The 23,218-nt window shown below is 48.1% G+C and overlaps 1 protein-coding gene and 1 pseudogene across 1 annotated transcript; both read left to right on the top strand.

Annotated features, from left to right (window-relative positions):
* The first annotated feature begins 5,884 nt into the window (after positions 1-5,884).
* On the top strand, positions 5,885-6,105 carry LOC128560375 (ubiquitin-like protein 5; annotated as a pseudogene).
* Positions 6,106-6,212: 107 nt separating this feature from the next.
* Positions 6,213-8,540, top strand: LOC128560365 (U1 small nuclear ribonucleoprotein C-like). Its single transcript, XM_053553968.1, has 2 exons — positions 6,213-6,318; positions 8,179-8,540. The coding sequence occupies exons 1-2, from the start codon at positions 6,213-6,215 to the stop codon at positions 8,538-8,540; spliced, it is 468 nt and encodes a 155-aa protein (XP_053409943.1).
* The last annotated feature ends 14,678 nt before the right edge of the window (positions 8,541-23,218 follow it).

Raw genomic sequence — 23,218 nt, 5'->3', positions numbered from 1 at the left:
GGGTGCAGGAGCTGGTTTGGAGGGCCAGGAACCTGGGGAGAGGGTGCAGGAGCTGGTTTGGAGGGCCAGGAACCAGGGGAGAGGGTGCAGGAGCTGGTTTGGAGGGCCAGGAACCAGGGGAGAGGGTGCAGGAGCTGGCGTGGTGGGCCAGGAACCAGGGGAGAGGGTGCAGGAGCTGGTGTGGTGGGCCAGGAACCCGGGGAGAGGGTGCAGGAGCTGGCGTGGTGGGCCAGGAACCAGGGGAGAGGGTGCAGGAGCTGGTTTTGAGGGCCAGGAACCTGGGGAGAGGGTGCAGGAGCTGATGTGGTGGGCCAGGAACCAGGGGAGAGGGTGCAGGAGCTGGTTTTGAGGGCCAGGAACCTGGGGAGAGGGTGCAGGAGCTGGCGTGGTGGGCCAGGAACCCGGGGAGAGGGTGCAGGAGCTGGTGTGGTGGGCCAGGAACCCAGGGAGAGGGTGTAGGAACTGGTAGGGGGGCCAGGAGAGGGTGCAGAGCTGGTGTGGTGGGCCACGGCACAACAGGTGGACCCCATTCTTGGCCAAGGCCTCCTTTAGGCAAACTTCAGATGTCTTCACAGCCAACTAATAGAGCCACCTCTGATTTCAGCTCAGCAATTTCTTTGCTGGGAATAGTTTCAAACTATGCTCGGTTGTAGCTGATTAGTTTAAGTACAAATGAAATGTTAACAACCTTATTCATTGAGTGCCTTCCCACATACACACTGTTTTCACAGACTGTCTCACATTTATGCATACCTGGGGGCCTCACAAGAGGTCACATTGCTAGGGTGGCTGGAGCCAGGATCTGGACCCAAAGTCTGCTGCACCCTTAGCTACCCTGCCTTCTATCCAGATGACCTGGGTGTGCTCCTCCCGCCCCGGTGCCAGCAGGTGGGCTGGAACGGAGTTGTCTCTCTAGTCCCCTCTTCTGTGCCCTGATTGTCCATAGCTCCTTGGGTGGTAATTTCCAACACCTTGTCTTCCCACTGCCCTCCCTGGATGGACTCTATGAGTACTTTTAATACCCAGTATCCAGAGGTAAACAGAATACTCCCAAATAGTCTGAGTAATGTGAATTGTCAGATAGTTCTTGGGGATAAGTGAGTTGGAGAAAGTGTCATTAGTTCACCTCCAATGACAGGTGAACTCATGGACAGAGAGCTGATTGCCCCAAGGAGGGCCTTCCAGTCCTTCCTGCAGTGAAGGCCCTCTGGCAAAGAATGAAGATATTCAAATACAATGCAAATGCGGATAGCTTTGTAAGTCAAAGAAAGGGCAGTTAATTGTGCTTTTATTCTTGATTTACACATTAGCTGTAATTATTGCTTAGAAAATATTCTTTGCTGTTGCTGTCCTGAAATACTGATTTAAGTGACGAAGGCATCTCTGTGTACCAGGCAACCACTGGGATGTTAGGGACGGGCACAGTTCTCACAGTCTGTCCTGGTGGTACAAGATTATAGGTACAGAGCATTTGGGCTCCTCTCAATTTCTCCTTTATGGCTTCATTTCCAGCATTTTTGCTGTCTGCACAATGTTGTTATACATAAAATAGACTGAAGTTTAAAAGTGCCATCTAATGTGAAATGCCAGGTCATTTAAGGTTAGCAAAGCGTGATTTTACCCAAGTAGAGGGAACAGGAGCTTGCATGAGGTTGAGTGGGTGTTCCCAGAATCGGGCGCGTGGAGGTCACCAAGAGGCTCTGTTGGCTGAAGGTGGTTTTTAATCACTCAGCTTGCTGTGCTGTCTAATGTGGTCCCCAAGATAATGGTGGTCAGAACAAGCCAGGTTTAGCCCCTTGCAGGGGAGATGACTCAATAGTCTTTCTCCCTGAAGGCCAGCAGGTGCTGGACTGTTCTGAGAAACCGTGATTAAGCCGGCAGGTGCTGCGTTATCTTCAGTAATCGTCATCAATGCTTGAGGGAGCCACTGTCCTTCTGGCTGCCTTATCCAGCCTGAGGCTTTCTGCCTGTGTGGACTTCTGGTGGGGGGAGCTTCTCGCATCAGTGCACCTGCCCCCGTAGGTTGGATGAAGGTGGATGTCCCCACCCTTTCTCGCAGGCCACCACAAGCTAAATAAAGGACAAGTCACAGCTGCCTCCAGCTCCTGGGTTTTTCTCTGGTCTGTCTGAATCTGGTGCCAATCTCCTCGGCCTCACCCTCAGGCACTGCAGCCCCCTTTCAGAAGAGCTCCATAGAATTCAGTGGTGTTGCCCTGGGTGCGTGTGCTGCCCTGTCAATTCAGAGTTGTCACCTTAGTTTGAGTTAATTGGCTGCTTCTGAGTTAGGTCTTTTTTTTTTTTTTTGATGCTAAATTTTTTTTATTTATTTTATTTTATTTTTTTATTAAATCAGCTGTGTACATTAATGTGATCATGGGGCACCACACACTAGTTTCACAGACCGTTTGACACATTTTCATCACACTGGTTAAAATAGCCTTCCTGGCATTTTCTTAGTTATTGTGCTAAGAAATTTACATTCCACATTTACTAAGTTTCACATGTACCCTTGTAAGATGCACCGCAGGAGATCTGCCATTCAATCCTATAATTCCTCTACTAGCCATATACCCAGAAGACCAAAAATCACATCACAACAAAGATATTTGTACCAGAATGTTTATTGCAGCCCTATTCATAATTGCTAAGTCATGGAAAAAGCCCAAGTGCCCATCGATCCACGAATGGATTAATAAATTGTGGTATATGTACACCATGGAATATTATGCAGCCTTAAAGAAAGATGGAGACTTTACCTCTTTCATGTTTATGTGGATGGAGCTGGAGCATATTCTTCTTAGTAAAGTATACCAAGAATGGAAGAAAAAGTATCCAATGTACTCAGCCCTACTATGAAACTAATTTATGGCTTTCACATGAAACCTATAACCCAGTTATAACCTAAGAATATGGGGAACGGGGTGAGGGAGGGGAGGGAGGGAGGAGGTGGGCAGAGGGAGGAGGATTGGTGGGATTACACCTGCAGTACACCTGAGTTAGGTCTTGAAAAAATGGTGCACAGTTGGTGACACTGATGTAGGTGTGGCAGTGGGGAGGGAAGAGGGCACGTCCAGCCTTGACAAAGGATGCAGAGTTTATATGAAAACACACACACACACACAATGCCCCCGGACCCCCGGAGCCCTGTGGAGGAGACCATGAGCGCAGCAGACCACCCACAGGGATGCGGGGGCTGGGGAGGCAGCGAGCCCAGCGAGGATGGCATTGACACTCTCCTGTTGAGGGACTGGCCAATGGAGATGTTGTGAGGCTGATATAGCACCTGGTAGCACTTGGAGGGGGACCTGCAGGTGGCATTTGAGGCAGTGGGGCAGGTGAGAAGAGACCCCTCGGGGAGGGGTTGGTCAGCAGTGTCCAGTGTGGGTCAAGTGGGATGGGGATGGAAAAGCATCCAGCCAATCTTGTCAAGGAGCCATTGGTGGTCTTGACAGCAGCAGTGGGACCCAGGCCAGGTGGCTGTGGGCTTTTGGCTAAGGGACAAATGACAGGTCTTTAAATTCTAAGTGTCCCATGAGACCAGCGTGTTACACAATTCTTGGTATCTCAGGACAGGGGAATCCTATTTTAGAATTGTCAGAGGCTCAGTCAGAAAGCAGATAATACCCACTGGTCTGGTCAAGTCAGGGGCCTGGAGCCTACCCTTTGGTTTCCCCATTGCCCCCCAGGCCCTGAGGATTCTCCCTAGAGCCCCGGAGCTCCTGAGGACACAGTCTAAACCCCATCTCAACCCAAGAGAGCTGGCACTCACAGAGACCCCTTTGGATGTTGTGTGGCCAGCAAGGGGCCGAGGCCACAAGCTGCCCCTGTGGGACCCATTGACCAAGGCCACTTGTGGGCTGATTTGAATGATTGAAATTTAGTCTGGGTTCATGGGCAAGGCCTGTAACCATCAGTGGGTAGCAGAATCATTGTGGTTATCATGTTTTTATTACAGGTTTCTAGGGGATATTTTCGAGCTATGGTAGAGATGAAATTCTACTGAAGAAACAGCCCTGTCTGGTAACGGGTGTCGTGTAATTGGTCCCCTTTCCACTGCACCCGAGTTTCCTGCCTCTGGTCACTGACTGAGCAGCTAACTTGGTCTTCTCCCTCTGCAGCCCCTGCTCCCTGGGAGCTGTGCAGTACAGTGGTGATCACACCACAAGCAGAGCTGCTCCTGGTCTCCCCACAAAGCTCTTTGCTCACAGCGGCTCTCCTGGTCTCCTAACATGAGCTCTTTGCCCACAGGGGCTATTCCTGCTCTGCTATCTTGCTCGAGGCTTGCCCCTCACCCCCCACCCCGTGGGGTGCTTCCTGGTGGACGGCTTCTCCGTCTGACAGCACCAGTAGACTCCAGCCCCTTCCCAGCACCCACCCTGTCTGTTCCTCCCTTGTTTAGCAGAGTGGAGAAAAGTTCAGCGACTTAAACAGTCCTGTCTGTCTTGGCTATAACGTATCCCCAGCAAAGTCTTCCCCAGCTGAATCATAGACAGGCTGGGTGGACAACTGCTGGAGAGGCTATTGGTCAGACGCTTCGCATTTTCAAGTTCAAGTAGGTTGTGTTTTCGGCTTTGCTGTCTGCATAGTTGATGCTGAGACTGTGAACTGGCTGGTTCTCCACAGGGCTGTCTGATGACCTTTGTAATTCTTCACTGAGGCTACATTGTTATTATTCAATCTTTATTGCTAGGGATGGGAGGCCAGGGCATATCCATTGGGATGGAGTGGGCATCTCCCACGGTCAGCACTTCAGTGGAAGTCTCTCTTCACAACAGGCAGGCTTAGGCTGTGGGCAACCATTTATATTAATGGGATTCATGGATATTATGTTAAATAGATGGGCATTCAGCTGCCTAGGATGACACCACTGGGGCTCTTAGATCAGTGGGGAGACAGAAACACAAACTCCTGTGTGGGATCTGGGCCACTTAGCTAGGGCTTGCCTGTTGATAAAGGGTAATTAGATTCCCTGTGCAGCCATAGCTCTTTCCTGACAGGACTGCAGGAGCGATCCTTCTGAAACCCGGAACTGAGCATTTTGGATGAAATCCAAATGTCTGCACTTCAGCCCGAGTCAGTCTAAGGGGATTCTGTGAGGCGGAAGAAGTTTAAGGAGAGATTATCTTTAGCTACTAGTAGATTATAGACATTTCTCTTGGCATCAGCAGAGTTTATCCCACTGACTTTTTTTTTTTTTTCGGTTAGGGCCTATGTTACTTTCTTAAAGTTTAATTCTTGACAGAGCGAAACCAGTAAGTTAACACTCCCATTTGGAGTCAAGCCAGCTCAGGCTGTGGAAAACTGAAGTGCGTTTGTATCTCGCCTGTGTGGTGACCTAGATTGATGGAGAGATCCGTGTGGCAGAGCTATCTGGGTCCTGTGTGAGGGGCAGGGTTCACAGGATGGAAGATGCACCATGGGTCTGTGAGGTTCAGATGCTTCTCTAGCATGAAGCATCTTGGGAACCTCCCTTACAGACCCCTGTGGAGAAGGCTGCATGATGGGGCGAGCACACAGCACCGCTCAGCGTCCGGGCCCAAGTCCTTCCCCGTGTAATGTCTGGGATCATTGCGTGTAATGTCACAGTTAACTTCTCTGTGAATTAGGGTGTAGATGAAAGTGTGTACTCTCTGTCTCAGCCCACTCACTCCAAAAAGGACTTGGGGCAGCTTAGCACAGGCAGAGAAACACCATTAACAAGAAGTAACACGTGTTGCTCTAAAAGGCTGAAGTGGAGATTGGACGTGCCTTCCACTGGTTTTCAAATGCGTGGAGATTGCAAAAGAATCTTTCATGGTTTTTAAAATCTCATCCATCAGAGCGCTTGAGGCTGGAGGTTGTGGCATCTGCAGGTTGAAAGTTTGAGTTTGGAGCTCCAGCTGGGATGATTGAGGTTGTTTGCAATGACTGTCTGGGGAAGAAGGTCATGTTAATTGCAACATCAGTGACACCACCAGGGACCTAAAGAAGCTGATTGCAGCCCAAACTGGCACCTGTCGGAACAAGATTGTCCTTAAGAAGTGGTACATGATTTTTAGGGACCACATGTCTCTAGGGGAATGTGAAATCCATGATGGGATGAACTTGGAGCTTTATTACCAATAGAGCAGAATTCCTTCCCCTGCTCTACCGTTCTTTCCTCCTACATTGGTATGGAGGTGTGTTTTTAAAAACTCACATTAGAAAGGAGTCGCCAACAGCCAGGAGGGAATATGCCCAAGTTTCATTGTGACTACTGTGATACACATCTCACCCAGGACTCTCTGTCTGTGACAAAGACGCACTGCAGTGGGAGGACGCACAAGGAGAATGTGAGGGAACTATCAGAAATGGATGGCGGAGCACGCCCAGGGCCCGACTGACAAACAGGAGGAAGCACAAAGAGAATGTGAGGGAACTATCAGAGATGGATGGAGAGCAGGCCCAGAGCCCGACTGACAAAACAGGAGGAAGCACAGGGAGAATGTGAGGGAACTATCAGAGATGGATGGAGGAGCAGGCCCAGAGCCCGACTGACAAACAGGAGGAAGCACAGGGAGAATGTGAGGGAACTATCAGAGATGGATGGAGGAGCAGGCCCAGAGCCCGACTGACAAAACAGGAGGAAGCACAGGGAGAATGTGAGGGAACTATCAGAGATGGATGGAGGAGCAGGCCCAGAGCCCGACTGACAAACAGGAGGAAGCACAAAGAGAATGTGAGGGAACTATCAGAGATGGAAGGAGGAGCAGGCCCAGGGCCCGACTGACAAAACAGGAGGAAGCACAAAGAGAATGTGAGGGAACTATCAGAGATGGATGGAGAGCAGGCCCAGAGCCCGACTGACAAAACAGGAGGAAGCACAGGGAGAATGTGAGGGAACTATCAGAGATGGATGGAGGAGCAGGCCCAGAGCCCGACTGACAAACAGGAGGAAGCACAGGGAGAATGTGAGGGAACTATCAGAGATGGATGGAGGAGCAGGCCCAGAGCCCGACTGACAAAACAGGAGGAAGCACAGGGAGAATGTGAGGGAACTATCAGAGATGGATGGAGAGCAGGCCCAGAGCCCGACTGACAAATAGGAGGAAGCACAGGGAGAATGTGAGGGAACTATCAGAGATGGATGGAGGAGCAGGCCCAGAGCTTGACTGACAAAACAGGAAGAAGCACAGGGAGAATGTGAGGGAACTATCAGAGATGGATGGAGGAGCAGGCCCAGAGCCCGACTGACAAACAGGAGGAAGCACAGGGAGAATGTGAGGGAACTATCAGAGATGGATGGAGGAGCAGGCCCAGAGCTTGACTGACAAAACAGGAAGAAGCACAGGGAGAATGTGAGGGAACTATCAGAGATGGATGGAGGAGCAGGCCCAGAGCCCGACTGACAAACAGGAGGAAGCACAGGGAGAATGTGAGGGAACTATCAGAGATGGATGGAGGAGCAGGCCCAGAGCTTGACTGACAAAACAGGAAGAAGCACAGGGAGAATGTGAGGGAACTATCAGAGATGGATGGAGGAGCAGGCCCAGAGCCCGACTGACAAACAGGAGGAAGCACAGGGAGAATGTGAGGGAACTATCAGAGATGGATGGAGGAGCAGGCCCAGAGCCCGACTGACAAACAGGAGGAAGCACAGGGAGAATGTGAGGGAACTATCAGAGATGGATGGAGGAGCAGGCCCAGAGCCCGACTGACAAACAGGAGGAAGCACAGGGAGAATGTGAGGGAACTATCAGAGATGGATGGAGGAGCAGGCCCAGAGCCCGACTGACAAACAGGAGGAAGCACAGGGAGAATGTGAGGGAACTATCAGAGATGGATGGAGGAGCAGGCCCAGAGCCCGACTGACAAACAGGAGGAAGCACAGGGAGAATGTGAGGGAACTATCAGAGATGGATGGAGGAGCAGGCCCAGAGCCCGACTGACAAACAGGAGGAAGCACAGGGAGAATGTGAGGGAACTATCAGAGATGGATGGAGGAGCAGGCCCAGAGCTTGACTGACAAAACAGGAGGAAGCACAGGGAGAATGTGAGGGAACTATCAGAGATGGATGGAGGAGCAGGCCCAGAGCTTGACTGACAAAACAGGAGGAAGCACAAGGAGAATGTGAGGGAACTATTATCAGAAATGGATGGAAGAGCAGGCCCAGAGCCCGACTGACAAAACAGGAGGAAGCACAGGGAGAATGTGAGGGAACTATTATGAGAAATGGATGGAAGAGCAGGCCCAGAGCCCGACTGACAAAACAACAGCGGCATTTCAGCAAGGGAAAATACCTGCTACTCCACTCTCTGCTCCTCCTCCTACCAGGGAGATGATTCCACCTCCCCCCAATCTTCTGGATCCTCCTCATCCTGGTATGATGCCTGCACCCCATATGTTGGGCCCTCCCATGATGCTGATGATGGGTCCCCCTCCTCCTGGGATGATGCTGGGGGGACCTGCTCCTGGAATGAGGCCACCCGTGGGAGGTCACATGTCAGTGATGCCTGGGCCCCCAGTGATAAGACCTCCTGCTGGTCCCATGTTGGTGCCCACTGGTCCTGGAAGTACTTGACCAGACAGATAAGGGTAGAGGGGAGTTTTCTTTATGTCAGTTTCATATTACTTGTTCTGTTTCACCAGGAGATCTTGGTGCTGTGACTCTGGGTGTTTTCTTTTTCTTTTTTTGCAGTTTTTGGCCGGGGCTGGGTTTGAACCAGCATATGGGGCTGGCACCCTACCCTTTTGAGCCACAGGCACCACCCTCGGGTGTTTTCTTAATAGCATGGTAAGGAAGACTTGCTCCTCCTTCCTATCAATGAGAGAATAGTTTTGAAGGGAAGAAGTCAATCCCCCAAAGGGGCAGTTTTCATTTGTATTGTGAAATGTGAAAATAAAACTCTTAAGTATTTTAGTTAAAAAATAAAATAAAATAAATACAATCAAAACTCACTTTAATGTGGAAGTCACCAGAAGTGAGGCTGTGCAAGTAGTGAAACCTGCTGGGAGGGAGCCTGCTGGGTATTGTAGGCTGGCAGGCTGATGGGGCGGTAGATGAGGAGGAAGACCCTGCTTTTGAGGAAGAAAATTAAGAAATTAGAGGAGGTGCAGAAGGTGGACAGGGTAAAAGACAGAGACTTTTTCTGAAGAATTGAGATGTATGATGTATGGCTTTGGAGATGAAAAGAATCCTTATACTACTGTGATAGAGTTCATTACTGAAATGACTCACAAGGCCATGTATATTGGCAGACAAGGTCAAGTACAAGTTGAAGGTATCATCTACTTGATTCAAAAGGACCCTGGGAAGTTTGCTAGGGTAAAGACTTGTTCACTATGAATGAAGAATTGAAATGGGCTAGAAAAGCCTTTGATGAAGCAAACTATGGGTCTTGACATCTTTTCTAGTTTCTGAAACTCCATTGTGTTCTAGGGAAACCATATCTAACAATTGTTATATTTTCTACAGTAAGGTCCTGATATCTACCTATGTAAATGAAAGATAGAGAAACCAAGTTTTCTGCCCTTATTTTCATGGCTTTGATTTTTATAGTGATATTGGATTAATTGCCTGCCTTTATATGACCATATGTGAATTACTATTGAGTTTTAATGACCACATATAAGTTAAAGCACCTTTCAAACCATGCAGTTCTTTCTGTTAACCAGGGATGAAATATTAATAGTGTTCATGTGTTAGGCATATTTGTGCTATTGTAAACTCTGCTGTAGCTGTTTAATATGTGAAATCTAAATGGCATCTTTGAACGCTGAAATATGTGCTTTATGTATTCTGAAGTTTTTATATGAAAATAGTCTGAATTTATTGTAGTGAGCATTTTTTATGTTTCATTTGAAGGGATGATATAGGAAAAAACCAATTTTTTTTTTTGGTATAGATGTTTATCTGTTTTAAAAGCTGATTTCTTTTCTTTCTTTCTTTTTTTTTTTTTGCAGTTTTTGGCCAGGGCCAGGTTTGAACTCACCATCTCCGGTAAATGGGGCTGGCACTCAACTCCTTTGAGCCACAGGAGCCACCCATGATTGATTTCTTTTAATATTCTTTTCTTCCGATACTAAGAATGATTTTATTTTCTTGGAGAAACAAAGTTTCATGTGAATCTTCCACATTGGAGAGCTTTGTTGACTTAAGACTTTTTGGGGATTATAATATACTATTTGTTAAGTTTTGGGAGAAGCTTCTAAAAAAAATGTTTTCAGTAGCAAGAATGGCATCGCCTAGAAATGGAAAGGCATTGATGGCACGATAGGTATTTAGGGTAGTGTTTTATTTGCATATTTGTAAGTCCTTATTCACTGTGGAAACATATACTTGAAGAAAACCGTGTGTGTCTGTGGAAGCTGTTTTTTTTTAAATTTTCTTATACAATGTTTATTTTTACCTTGTTATATTTTTATGTTACGTTCAGTGTAAATCAAAATGAAATAAAGATCTGTTTAATTGGCTCAGAAAAGGGCCACGTGAAAAGAAAAATATTGGGTAAAATTTTACCAATAGAGGATTAGGATTTAGAGGGATGGATTTGAGTTACAGTCCCATGGAAACTCTTTGGTATTTCAGGATATATGGGTTTTGTATGTATGTACCTTATCAAATTATTATTGCATTTAGGTTGAAATAAGGATTAAAATTGCATTAAAATAGAAAAAAAAAAAAGAAGTAACAGCACCATGATAGATGAGAAAAGCAGTCCTGCTTAGAACTAAAGCCCCATCTTTGGGGGACCAGAAGGCCCACAGAGAGTGTTACTTTGGCCTCAAATTTGACTGAGGCCAGATAAAAATGGAGACATGGTGAGATGCCAAGTTGTTATCATCAGAAATAAAAGAAAAAATTTAGTACTTTGGAAGAAGCAAATCTTTTCTGAAAATTGAACGTGAAACGTTTTTACCGTGGACTTTTTCTGTCAGGCCCTGAGGGTCAGTGCGCGGTGTCCTCCATGGTAGCAACGGCAGCGATTATTGATACCCTCACCTGTTCCATGAAGAGTTGGGAGTGGCAGTTTTCATGAAACAATTTCTCGTGGTGACACTCAATAAGGCCCCCCAGGAGGCTGGGCCTATGAGGAACAGTAGGAGGGCCCATCTTCTGGGTGGCTGCCTTGGTCCAGGGCTGGGAGCTGGTGGACTCAGGGCAGGGGCCATTCCTGTTCCAGCCCCACAGGCTTCTATGTGGATCGAAGACAGTGATTCTGGAAAGCAATTTAGGAATTATGAAGGGCTGAAAACTGCCAGGGGTTAACGTTATTTATCCATTCTGTTATGATACCATAAAAATATGAAATCTGTCTTATTAGGCTGTTCTTAAAAATACTTTTTGAGTTTTATGAAAAAAATAACACAGCGTACTCTTGTTGCAGTACCTGAGGTCACGAGAGAACCCGTTAACAGGGACGTTTGTCTCCCTTCTCTGCTTGTTGGTCGCTGGGATCCCTTGAAAACACAGATTTCAGAATCTGGAATTCCAGGTAATGGCTTTGCCAAAATGAGATTAATAGACTGTTTCCCAGATATTCTGTTTATTTGTATTTTCTCCTGGTGAAAAATGGAGAAAATTTTGTTAACAAGACAAAACTTATGATCATGTCAAAAATTCCCTCTAGGCTATAAACATACTGAGGACAGAGCCATTGGTTGAGCTCTATACTCTGCTCATAGGATGGTGCCTGACGCAGGGTAGGACACAACAGCCATGTCAGACAGATGAGTGGTGCGGTCCGCAGCAGAGGGGGACAGACAGGTGAGTGGTGCGGTCCGCAGCAGAGGGGGACAGACAGGTGAGTGGTGCGGTCCGCAGCAGAGGGGGACAGACAGGTGAGTGGTGCGGTCCGCAGCAGAGGGGGACAGACAGGTGAGTGGTGCGGTCCACAGCAGAGGGGGACAGACAGGTGAGTGGTGCGGTCCGCAGGAGAGGGGGACAGACAGGTGAGTGGTGCGGTCCGCAGCAGAGGGGGACAGACAGGTGAGTGGTGCGGTCCACAGCAGAGGGGGACAGACAGGTGAGTGGTGCGGTCCGCAGGAGAGGGGGACAGACAGGTGAGTGGTGCGGTCCGCAGGAGAGGGGGACAGACAGGTGAGTGGTGCGGTCCGCAGCAGAGGGGGACAGACAGGTGAGTGGTGCGGTCCGCAGCAGAGGCGGACAGACAGGTGAGTGGTGTGGTACGCAGGAGAGGGGACACCAGTGAGCACATGAGGTGAAGCTGTCAAGGATGTGCGGTTATTGTTGCTATGAAACCAGACATGTCAAGGGGAAAGCAAAAGTAACGAAAAGGATGGGAGCGGGTTACTTCCCTAAACCAGCCTCGGTTACCTCGGAAGCTATTGAAATTATTGCTACTAAATACCAAATGTGTATATTATTTCCTAATTTTGTATGAATGCCACATAAAAATTTAATGTCTCTGTAATGTTCTGAGGAAGACTACCTAATAAGTATGGAAATTTTAAATTCATACTTGGAAAATTCTATTTAAATCCTTCAAGTGAATCTTTAGAGGATAGGTAATTGGCCATTTGCCTAATGTCTTGCAATGATTTATGTTGGTGCCAATGGACACAGGTGTGCAGCTGTCTCTTAACTTCCAAACACCAGTGTTTGGCAAGGACAAGAGATTGTTGCATAACAAGATTCATGCCCCCTCCCTTTTCAAGTTTAGCCTAAAGTCTTTTTAGCGGTTGCATCTGAGACCTTTGTTGGGAGCCAGAATGCTTTTCTGAGTTACATTTTAATCAGACCTAGCTACAGACACACTCATGAGCCGGGAACTTGCCTGCAAGTATTTCTCCATGTGCACACGTGTGCACACAGACACACACACACCAGCAGGAATGGGCTTCAATGAAATTAACAAAAAGATACGTAATCTTTGTGTAAATGTGTGGTTGTCTCTCAAATCGTGTTTTGTACCCTTTCAAAGATTGCAAAGCTGTTTTGGCTCTGTGTGGAGGCTGGGAGTCTGGAGGCCGCCTCCTGCTGCCCGTCACACCCACACTGAGTGTGATCCTGCTGGTCAGCTCTTCTCTCTGGGCCTCCGTGTCCTCTCCTGAAGGCTGACGGTGTTAAAAGAGGCAACAGCTCTCAACAATTTAATGATTCTGAGCCATTATTTCTTAGAGTCTTTCTGAGGTAGTAATTGCCATTTGGTGGGAAAAGGGCTTTGAGGTTTCAATGGATGGAAAATGTTTGGTTAAACACAGCTAACTCGCAGGGCCTCTTGGGATTTTAATATGTGAGTACACATTTTGTCTCAGGAAGAAGGACTGGTTCTTGTCTCCCAGCTTATTTTCTGTGGGCCTCTTATTTCCCCAAATACCCATAGGCTTCTCACCAGACAGCAGCACTTTGTGGAACTTCCTGGGAAATGTTCATCTGAGGCACTCTTCCCTGAGGGTTTCACGTGCAGATGGAGGCTGTTTCCCTGGGGGATGACACCTTCACTGCCAGCCTGACTTTGTGATTTTGTTCCCATCTGGAGCAACATATTTGGACATGATTTGTCTGCACAGCACAATGTGTGTCAAGTCGGCTCCTAGTGGCCTGTTGTGGGCTGATGCGGAGTTGGTGGCAGCTTTTGTTACAGTAAGGACTCGCTTTGCTCCATTGGCTCCCTTCAGGGTCTTAGTGATCACGAGATGGAATGATCCCAGATGCTCCTGTTTCTGGAGGACACTCCCATTCCTGGAGGATGCTCCTGTTCCAGGAGGACTGTTTTAGTTCTACGTTGTTCTAACAGAGCACCTGTGGCTGGGTTATTTATAAAGAAAAGAGATTCATTTGGCTCCTGATTCTGGTGACTGAGAAGTCCAAGGTTGGGCAGCTCCTCTACTCATAGCGAGAAGTGGAAGGGGAGCAGGTATGTGCAGAGAGAGAGAGAGAGACTGACGGTGGGGGGGGAAAGACTCTTTAACTTCCCACTCTGACAGGAACCATCCAGTCCTGAGAGAGGAAGCCCCCCACCAAGGGAGGCGTTCATCCATTCAAGGAGGGTTCCCTTAAAGGGGGAGCATCCCCGAGGGAGGACATCCATTCACTCAGGGAGGGTTCACGGGGAGCACCCCAAGGGAGGACATCCATCCACTCAGGGAGGGTTCACAGGGAGCACCCACAAGGGAGGACGTCCATCCACACAGGGAGGGTTCACAGGGAGCACCCCCAAGGGAGGACATCCATCCACTCAGGGAGGGTTCACAGGGAGAACCCCCAAGGGAGGACATCCATCCACTCAGGGAGAGTTCACAGGGAGCACCCTGAGGGAGGACATCCATCCACTCAGGGAGGGTTCATAGGGAGAACCCACAAGGGAGGACATCCATCCACACAGGGAGGGTTCACAGGGAGCACCCTCAAGGGAGGACATCCATCCACACAGGGAGGGTTCACAGGGAGCACCCCCGAGGGAGGATATCCATCCACACAGGGAGGGTTCACAGGGAGAACCCTCGAGGGAGGACATCCATCCACACAGGGAGGGTTCACAGGGAGCACCCCCAAGGGAGGATATCCATCCACACAGGGAGGGTTCACAGGGAGCACCCTCGAGGGAGGACATCCATCCACTCAGGGAGGGTTCACAGGGAGCACCGCCGAGGGAGGATATCCATCCACTCAGGGAGGGTTCACAGGGAGAACCCCCGAGGGAGGACATCCATTCACTCAGGGAGGGTTCACAGGGAGCACCCCTGAGGGAGGACATCCATCCACTCAGGGAGGGTTCACAGGGAGCACCCCCAAGGGAGGACATCCATCCACTCAGGGAGGGTTCACAGGGAGAACCCCCGAGGGAGGTCGTCCATCCACTCAGGAAGGGTTCACAGGGAGAACCCCCGAGGGACAATGTCCATCCACTCAGGGAGGGTTCACAGGGAGCACCCCCAAGGGAGGACATCCATCCACTCAGGGAGGGTTCACAGGGAGCACCCTCGAGGGAGGACATCCATCCACTCAGGGATGGTTCACAGGGAGAAATCTCAAGGGAGGATGTTGTCCATTTAGGGAGGGTTCACCTTAGCCCAAACTCACCCACAGGCCCCACCTCCCCACACTGCCACATCAGGGGCCAAATTCTAGCATGAGTCTTGGCAGGGACCAACCACATCCAAACGTAGCAAGGTAGGGTTGCTTTTTAAAGGTTTTAAAACTTTTTAAACTATGTGGTGTGCATGTGGGAGGAGCTCTGGATGACAGGAAAATGCTCAGGGTCACGTGTTCATTGATGCCAGCAGCAAAGGTGTGTTGGCTTGTCCCAGGTAATGTGGGAGTGTGGGCTCAGAGTGCTCCTGGATGAAGGTGAATCCCTGTGAACGAGGGCTCCTTGAGTCACCCTGCTCTGTAATCGGCCCTTCCACGCTCGGCGTGTCCCCTCCTGTGAGGGTGTGGCTGCAGGTGGGTGCTGGCAGAAATCCCTGGGTGGGTGTATTGTTGGGTGAACCTGGAAAATGCACATGGAGTTGAGGCTATCTATGGTCAGGGGTTTGCCCTGAAGATCCAGTCAGGGCCTGCGGTTCTGTCTTACATCTGTATTCTTGGGAGATTCTTAAATATTTAGTGATGTTTACTTGGTACCAGGGCAATTAGAACACGTTTTTGACCACAGGGAAGGGCCAGCCTGTGGCATAGAGTCATCTGCACAGAGAGGGCTCCTTCCACCTCCCACCCACCTTCTGCCCGCCACCCATGTCATGTGGCAATGGGGATGGGCTCCTGCCTGAGAGCTGTCTTTGCCAACCCCAAGGGCTTCTGCATATGGTCCCCCTTTCCTAAAAAGCCTTTCTCTACCTCATCCTCCCAGGACACCATGTACACAGTTGGTGCTTAATGTAGGCTTTGTTGCAAAAGCAAATAGATTCCTCTTTAAACACTTAAAATGGGAGGTCTTTGGCTCCCTCTGTGATGAATCTGCTGTCGCTGTCCAGGCAGTGTGTTTTATAGCGGGAAGATTTTATGGAACGTTCTCTCTTATTGTAACTGAAATGTGCCTCCCTGGAGGTCAGTCCTTAGGGCCTCGTTCTGAACTCAGGCCTGACAGGAACTATGCCCATGTCCACATGACGGCCTTTCAGTTAGGGAAAGCAGTCATCATGCCACTTTGGTCTTCCTTGCATTTCATTTTTCACAATATTAATATTTTTTGGCAGGTTTATCTTGTAACTTGGCTTCAAGACCCCCTTAACATCTCTTTCACCCACTGATGGGCTTGCAGCACTGTGTCTACCCCGAGCCGGAGTGGCTGACAGGTGCCGGCCAGCGCGAGCCCCTGGCGCGGCCCCATCCTCATCTGGAGAGAGGGCGCCCCAGCTGCAGGTCACGCTGGAACTTCCTCCACGGCCACCCCGCACAGCTTACCGCGGGTGCAGTGTGAAAAGGCACTCCTGGCTGGGGGATTTACTGTCTTGTGTTTAATGGACCATATTTATTTTTTAATTTTATTATTATTTATTTATTCTTTTTTTTTTTTGAGACAGGTCTCACTATGTTTCCCTGGGTAGAGTGCTGTGGCGTCACAGCTCACAGCAACCTCCAACTCCTGGGCTTAAGCAATTCTCTTGCCTCAGCCTCCCAAGTAGCTGAGACTACAGGCACCCGCCACAATGCCTGGCTACTTTATGGTTGTAGTTGTCGTTGTTATTTAGCAGGCCCCAGCTGGATTCGAACCTGCCAGCTCTAATGGACTATATTTAAATGCTGTCATTAAAAACTTCTGAATTTTTTATTTTAAACAAAACCCTAATTGCTATTGTCAATTTTCCCTAGATTCTGAATACTGTAACTGAGCTTTTGAAGTGCAACACTTTTTACATAAAATCACTTTCAGCTGTTTAGATATATTTTTTAAACTGTCAGTTATTGTAACCCAAGGTATAATTTCTCCTCAGCTTTGTCACAAATGCACTTGATGGAATTCTTCTTAACGGTTTGTCCAAATTGTTGGTAAAAATGTCTATCAGGGCAGAGGCACAGACAGAGCCCTGTGTCTGGCCACCAGAGACAGACACGTGGGTCCTGTGCACAATTCAGCTCATGATTTATGTTTTCTGAGGGATTCTTCCAGGCACTTGGTTGAAAATAAGAATTGATTTAAATGGTGGTTTTCTGTAATTAAAAACCTAGTTTACGCAAATTGCTTTCCTGGGTTAGTTGATTGTGATGAGACTCTGGGCCCCTCAGTGAGGCTTTTTTACGTCTTCCAATAAACACCCTGCCTCTTTGCTCAAGCAGAAGGTGGAGGGAGCATTGTACTCACCACTGACCATGGAGGGGACACCTTCACATCCCCACCCTAACCCCAGACTCTTACATGGTCTGAAATTTGTAGGAAACCAGAATTCCTTCCATGTGGCATGTGAGAAGCTGAGAAATTTCTTGTAAGAGAGTAAATCTGGAGATCCAGCTATTAATGGAAAACCAAATAATTGAGGTAAAGTTTAGATACTTTCTAATTATAATTGAACTGGGAAATTAAAACTTCGTGCAATATGAAGAGACATAATGTGTGCATTTTTCCAGCCTAAGAGCTAGATCTGGGAATATACCCAGTCAAACCCATAAGGAATTCAACATGTACTCCGGTAGGCAGACCCACGCGGTTCCTGGGGCCTCGCTGGGACCGTGAGGATTCAAAAACACCGTCCCTTTCGTTATGTCCCTATTCTGGGCAGTGGGCGACCAATCTCTCAGATAAGAAGACAGGGTGTTTGAAGGCTCATGTTTTCCTTAATGAAGAGTGTCCTGCAAAGCATAGTGCTGGTTCAGACTGTTCTTACCTCGCCTGACCTGTGTGTTTATATAATCTTAAATTGTATGGCCTCATTTTACTGCTGATTTTCAAGATTGTGTGTATGAGGGGAGCAGGGAGCACCGAGGAGACGTCTGGAAGCCTGGAGAGGACCTTGGTAGGGGTGAGCCTAATGCTTTACCAGGGTAAAGAGCCCTTCTGTTTGTTCTTGGCTATAGGGGGAGTTACGGTGGTACAGTTTGTCAAAAGATTAAGATTAAACCGCAGCTCCAGAGATGACCTTTGGGTTTGGGAATTACCACGGCTGTTGGGAATCCCCTTCCTCCAGACTGTGCTCCACTGAGGCTTATGGTTTCTATCATGATGTGTGTTTGTTTGTATTTGCTCTTCTCTTCCTCAGCCTGTGCATTTCTGGAGATCAGGATGGTGCCTTGTCTTATAGCCCCTGTGTGCTCAGCTGCTGGCCCAGTCCCGGGCCCACAGAGGGGACCCGACTTCAAAGGTGATATTAAGATTTTCCACGAGGATCTAGAATCTAAGCTTCTTGTACTGCCTCCAGAGTTTTGCTAATCAATACCCTCAAGCATCATGTGGGTGGCTGGATTGGCTGGTCCGTAGGGTCCCTACATAGGAGGTTCTAGGACCAACACGTGTGTGTGAGCGAAGTCTCACATGGCCAGACCTGCACCCTGGTGTCATGGAGGTTATGAGAGGAGACCCGGCCTAAGAGGTTTCTGACCTACTCTGGTAGGAGGTGTCTAGATGGACTCATACCACAAGCTTAATGACCACAGGCTAGTTTAGACTGCCAGGAAAATAGGATTGTAGGAGTAGGAGCCTGGCTATAGATTTTGGAGAAAAGGATTGTTAGAAATCGGTCTCAAATAATCCCTGTGCTGGTTGTGTTCCAGACCAAGCTTTTCTGTCGATTCTCTGTTTCAGGGTAGTTTGGTGTTGAAGGGACATGATGAAAGACAGTGGATTTGGTGTTAGATGAGACTGTTGGGGCTGACAGCCTGCAGAAGGCCTCCAGGGCCAATTGGACCCACCCGGGCCAGGCTCCTAGGATCGTTGTGGCTTCAGGGGGCACTACTGGCTGGTCAGCACACATGGTCCTGGAGGTGCTTTATGTGTCAGCCTGGGGCTGTGATGGTTTGATGCAGAGACTTCAGGGGTAGTCCAGGGCCTGGCAGGGTCTCAACAGGGCCACTGCATGGGCCAGCAGGTGCTGCATCCCATGTCCACACTTGCTGGAGTGTCGGAAATCATGGTGGCTCCAATGTCCGTCTCCTGTGGAACCCCAGCAAAGCTGGGACATTGATGGAGTTGGTGTGTACTGTCTCCAGCTTGCACCTTTTACTTCCTGTGTCCTGGTCCCTAAGCACATGTGGTGTTGCACACATACCTGTGTGTCTCCAGCAGAATCTTTGTCATGTTCACAGCTTCAGTGGCTGTGTAGTTTAATGAGCTGAACACAGACCAGGTGAGTTTGGGTTGACTGACACTTGGAAAAGCCACAGTCAGAGGTGCTGGTCCGCAGCCAGCTTTGTGGAGGTCAGTCAGCGGTAGAAAGGACAGTCACTGGGTTGGCACCAGGAGGGAACCCTGCGAGGACCCGTGAGATTCCAGGCACTGAAGAGCAGACCAGCAGGCAGACCCCAGCACCGAGGAGGAGCCTCGAGACTAGAGCTGGGCCAGGCGGGGACTCGGCCTCAGGATGGGCAGAGGAGAAGCCCCACTCCCAGGCCAGGGCACATAGGGGCAGCCCAGGTCTGCAGCACATTGTGGTGACAGTGCTAAGTCGTCTTGGGCTAAGTGGCCCCAACTCCCCCAAGGCCTCAGGCCGGGTGGTGGCTGCAACTCTGCGAGAGAACTGGGGACCTGACATTAGGGACAACATCAGTGTCTGTTCAGGAGGGAAATGGGCTTTGAATGAAAGGCATAAATACAGGGAGGAAGGAGGCCGTGTCAGACAGGGGCTTGCCTGCCTGCTCAGAGCTGCTTGCACTGCAGCCTGGGCATCTGGGGTCTGTGGCCAGCAGGCAGCGGCTGTGCGAATTCTGGGAAAATGCTCATCTGAAATTATAGTTACATCTCAGGAAAAACACCCATTGTGCTGCAGGCTGGTACAATTGGTAAAGTCACTCCCTGCTCCCACAGTGGCAGTGCCCAGCCCTTGCTTATTAAGACAATGACAATTCTGGACAGTGTGACAATCTGGATGGATGCAAATAATATGGAATATGAAAGGCGTATGTCCTCTTACACCAAACTTGTCTATACACCAACATTGATAGTTCCAACATGATGGCATAATTGTCCTTGGAGAACCCCGGAATTTTAGCAGAATTAAAAGCTGATTTTGCTTGGTTCTATGTGGTCTGAGACGGATGGCATTTGTAGGAGATGGGCCAGGCCTTCTGTTCGGAGGAAACTGAAGCGAAGGTGCAAGTGGAGGGAGTTCTCTAGTGTGGGGGTTGGTGCCGCTCAGCTGGGGCACATGGCTGTGAGGAAGCAGGACATGAAGCTGACAGGTGGGGAAGTACTTGAATGGAGGCTAAGGGTGTTTTGTCTGTATTAGGAAGTGGTGGTGGTTTCTAAGAGGGAGTCATAGGAAATGGGAAGTGGAACGTCCACTGTGTGGGTCTTGTCCCTGTCCCCGGCACTGCTGTTTCTACTGGATTCTGCTGAAAAGATATCATAGCGGGGCACAGACCCTCCACCCCCGTCACCCTCGCCACTCCTTGCTTTATGAGGCCAGATTGGCCGTTTCTCTCCTCCACATGCCTCAGCCTCCTCATCCATCTAACGCTTCTTTCTTCATGGGGTTATTGTGATTTCTACTGTATGTAATGTAGATTTAAGTGGCTGGGATTCAAAGAAGGAGCTCTATTATTATTACTATAAATTACTGGCGTTTACATAGTCAGTGGTGAAAAGGATGTTCTTTTCCAATTCTGAGCGTCCTCCTAGGATGCATTGGCATGGGCACTATTTTTAGTGCAGTGGCACTATTTTTAACTGCTTAGCTGTGGCATTGCTGACAAATAAAGCTTTAGGGCGAAGTTCCCTGATGGAGGAAACCCAGAACCCAGAGACTGAGAATTCCTAGTCATCTCCTGAATCCTGTGCCCCAGGCAACCTCTCTGGGATGTCATTTGAAGATAACTGTTAGCTGGGAGCCATGGGAAGGCTGGATGACACGCTCTTCCCCATCTAGATGTAGCCCCTCTGGCTGCCTCTTGCTGTTCACTCTTGCAGTTCACAGCCCGCGCACCCATTCTGCCCCATTTGTGATGTCCCCCTCGAGCCCTGCCCACCACACGGCTCCCTTTCCTGCCTTCCCTGTGTGTTTTATTTGCACCGTGTGTGGACAAATTGCACTTTGCTTAACTCATCGCTTCCTTCTGACCTTGAGCACTCTGAGGATAGACCCGTCTTAAGCTTCTTCCTTCTCCCGAGGCCCCAGCTACCCAGAGCCAACGGCAAGCCCTCAGGAAATTTTAATGACCAAAAGCATTTTTTTGGTAAACACAAAAGTGTTACAGACGCTAACTCTTTTGGAAGGTGTGGGTTATAATTTTTATTAGGGAATGAGTTGCAGTGTTACTATTCTGAGCCACAAAAGGTGTTTTGGCCTTGCTGACCTTGCTGTGTTGTGGTCTTGCTCTACGCCTGAGTTGTAGCCAACAGGCAGCCCAGAGGGCAGCCGTGGTCAGGACTGCTCTGAACGACCCAGCGTTCTTGGCTGAACGTGGTTATGAGGAAATCAGGGACAGCCCCCAAACTTGTGGACATTGGTGGGCTCTGTCTATAGCGGGCAAATGTGTTTATCGATGGTGATCTAAGGAGGGGAGATTGATTTTTCATTCATCCTTCACGGGCACTTTACGTTATTCATTTATTCATCAATTCAGCAAACAGTACCATATGCAAGGCACTACTCCACATGCCGGGGTCACAGCAGCACGCAAAGCAGAGGAGTCGTTTACTCACGGAGCATTTATCCAGGAGTATTAACAGAGCACAAAATAAATAAGCATTATGTTAGATGGTGTTAAGGGTTAGGGAGAGTCTGGGGGGTAGGGGAGCACTAACATGTGGCTAAGATAATTTACATTCAGCGACCCACACACAAGAAATGCTGAGGGAAACTCGTTTGGCTAAAGTGAAATAGCAGGTTGTAATTGGATCTAATAGGTTTAGTGAGGACCCTGGAAATGGTAGCTCTGTGGGTAAACATAGAAGACTACATCAACATCTTCTTCTCAAAATTTTAAAGAAAACAAAAGAATTCCATGGTGTACATATACCACAATTTATTAATCCATTCGTGAATCGATGGGATTACACCTGCGGTGCATCTTACAAGGGTATATGTGACACTTAGTAAATGTGGAATTGAATGTCTTAGCACAATAACTAAGAAAATGCCAGGAAGGCCATGTTAACCAGTGTGATGAAAATGTGCCAAATGGTCTATGAAACCAGGGTATGGTGCCCCATGATCACATTAATGTACACAGCTATGATTTAATAAAATTAAAAATTAAAAAAAAAAGAAAACAAAAGAATTGTTTAAAACACAAGTTACAAACTTTACCCCAGGACCTGCCATGTATGTCGACATAATATGTATGAGAGCAGCAGCACAGGGACCATGACACTGTGGTGTTGCAATATTCTCGCATGTGACGTGACACAGTATTAAATAGAAGTAGCCTGTAATGAATTTTAGATGTACATTGTAATCCCTATAACAACCACTATCTTTTTTAAATAAACCACAACTCGGACTTTACCTTACAGATGCAAACAATGTAGGCTAATCGTGTGTATCCTTATGATAATCAAAAAGAGGAATGCTGGGTAAAAAAAAAAAAAACATGATTAGAAAGCTAATATAGGAATTAAAAGGGTATTCCAAAAAAATCTTTGATTGATCTGAAAGAAGGCAAGAAAGAGAGAATAAAGAAAAAGATAAGACAAATATAAAACACATCGTAAAATGATAGAACCTAAATCGACCCATATTAATAATTAGAAGAAATATAAGGGACTAATACACCAATTAAAAGGCAGAGATTATCAGAAAGAATAAAAAAGCAAGATCAACTATGGTTTCTTAAGAGATGCTCTTGGGTGGTGCCTGTGGCTCAAGGAGTAGGGCGCCGGCCTCATATGCCGGAGGTGGCAGGTTCAAACCCAGCCCCGGCCAAAAAAAAAAAAAAAAAAAGAAAGAGATGCTCTTTAAATTAAAAGGTACAAAAAAGTTCAATGTATTTTATAAAAATAGACACATACGTGTATATTCCAAATACATGAACCCCCAAATGGGAGAAGTAGGAGAGAGAGAGATGCATTATATTTAAAAAACACTGTGCTCAATAATTGGCGAAATAACTAGATAAAAAATCAGCAAGGGTATAGGATCCAAATTATAAACTACAATTATTAATCTATACATTTAAATTATACATCTAAATTATAGACTCTAAAT

The sequence above is a fragment of the Nycticebus coucang genome, chromosome 11, assembly GCF_027406575.1.
Source record: "Nycticebus coucang isolate mNycCou1 chromosome 11, mNycCou1.pri, whole genome shotgun sequence".
NCBI classification, from domain to species: Eukaryota; Metazoa; Chordata; class Mammalia; order Primates; family Lorisidae; genus Nycticebus; species Nycticebus coucang.
The sequence above is the reverse complement of the archived record's forward strand: the minus strand, read 5'-3'. Positions and strand labels throughout refer to the sequence as shown.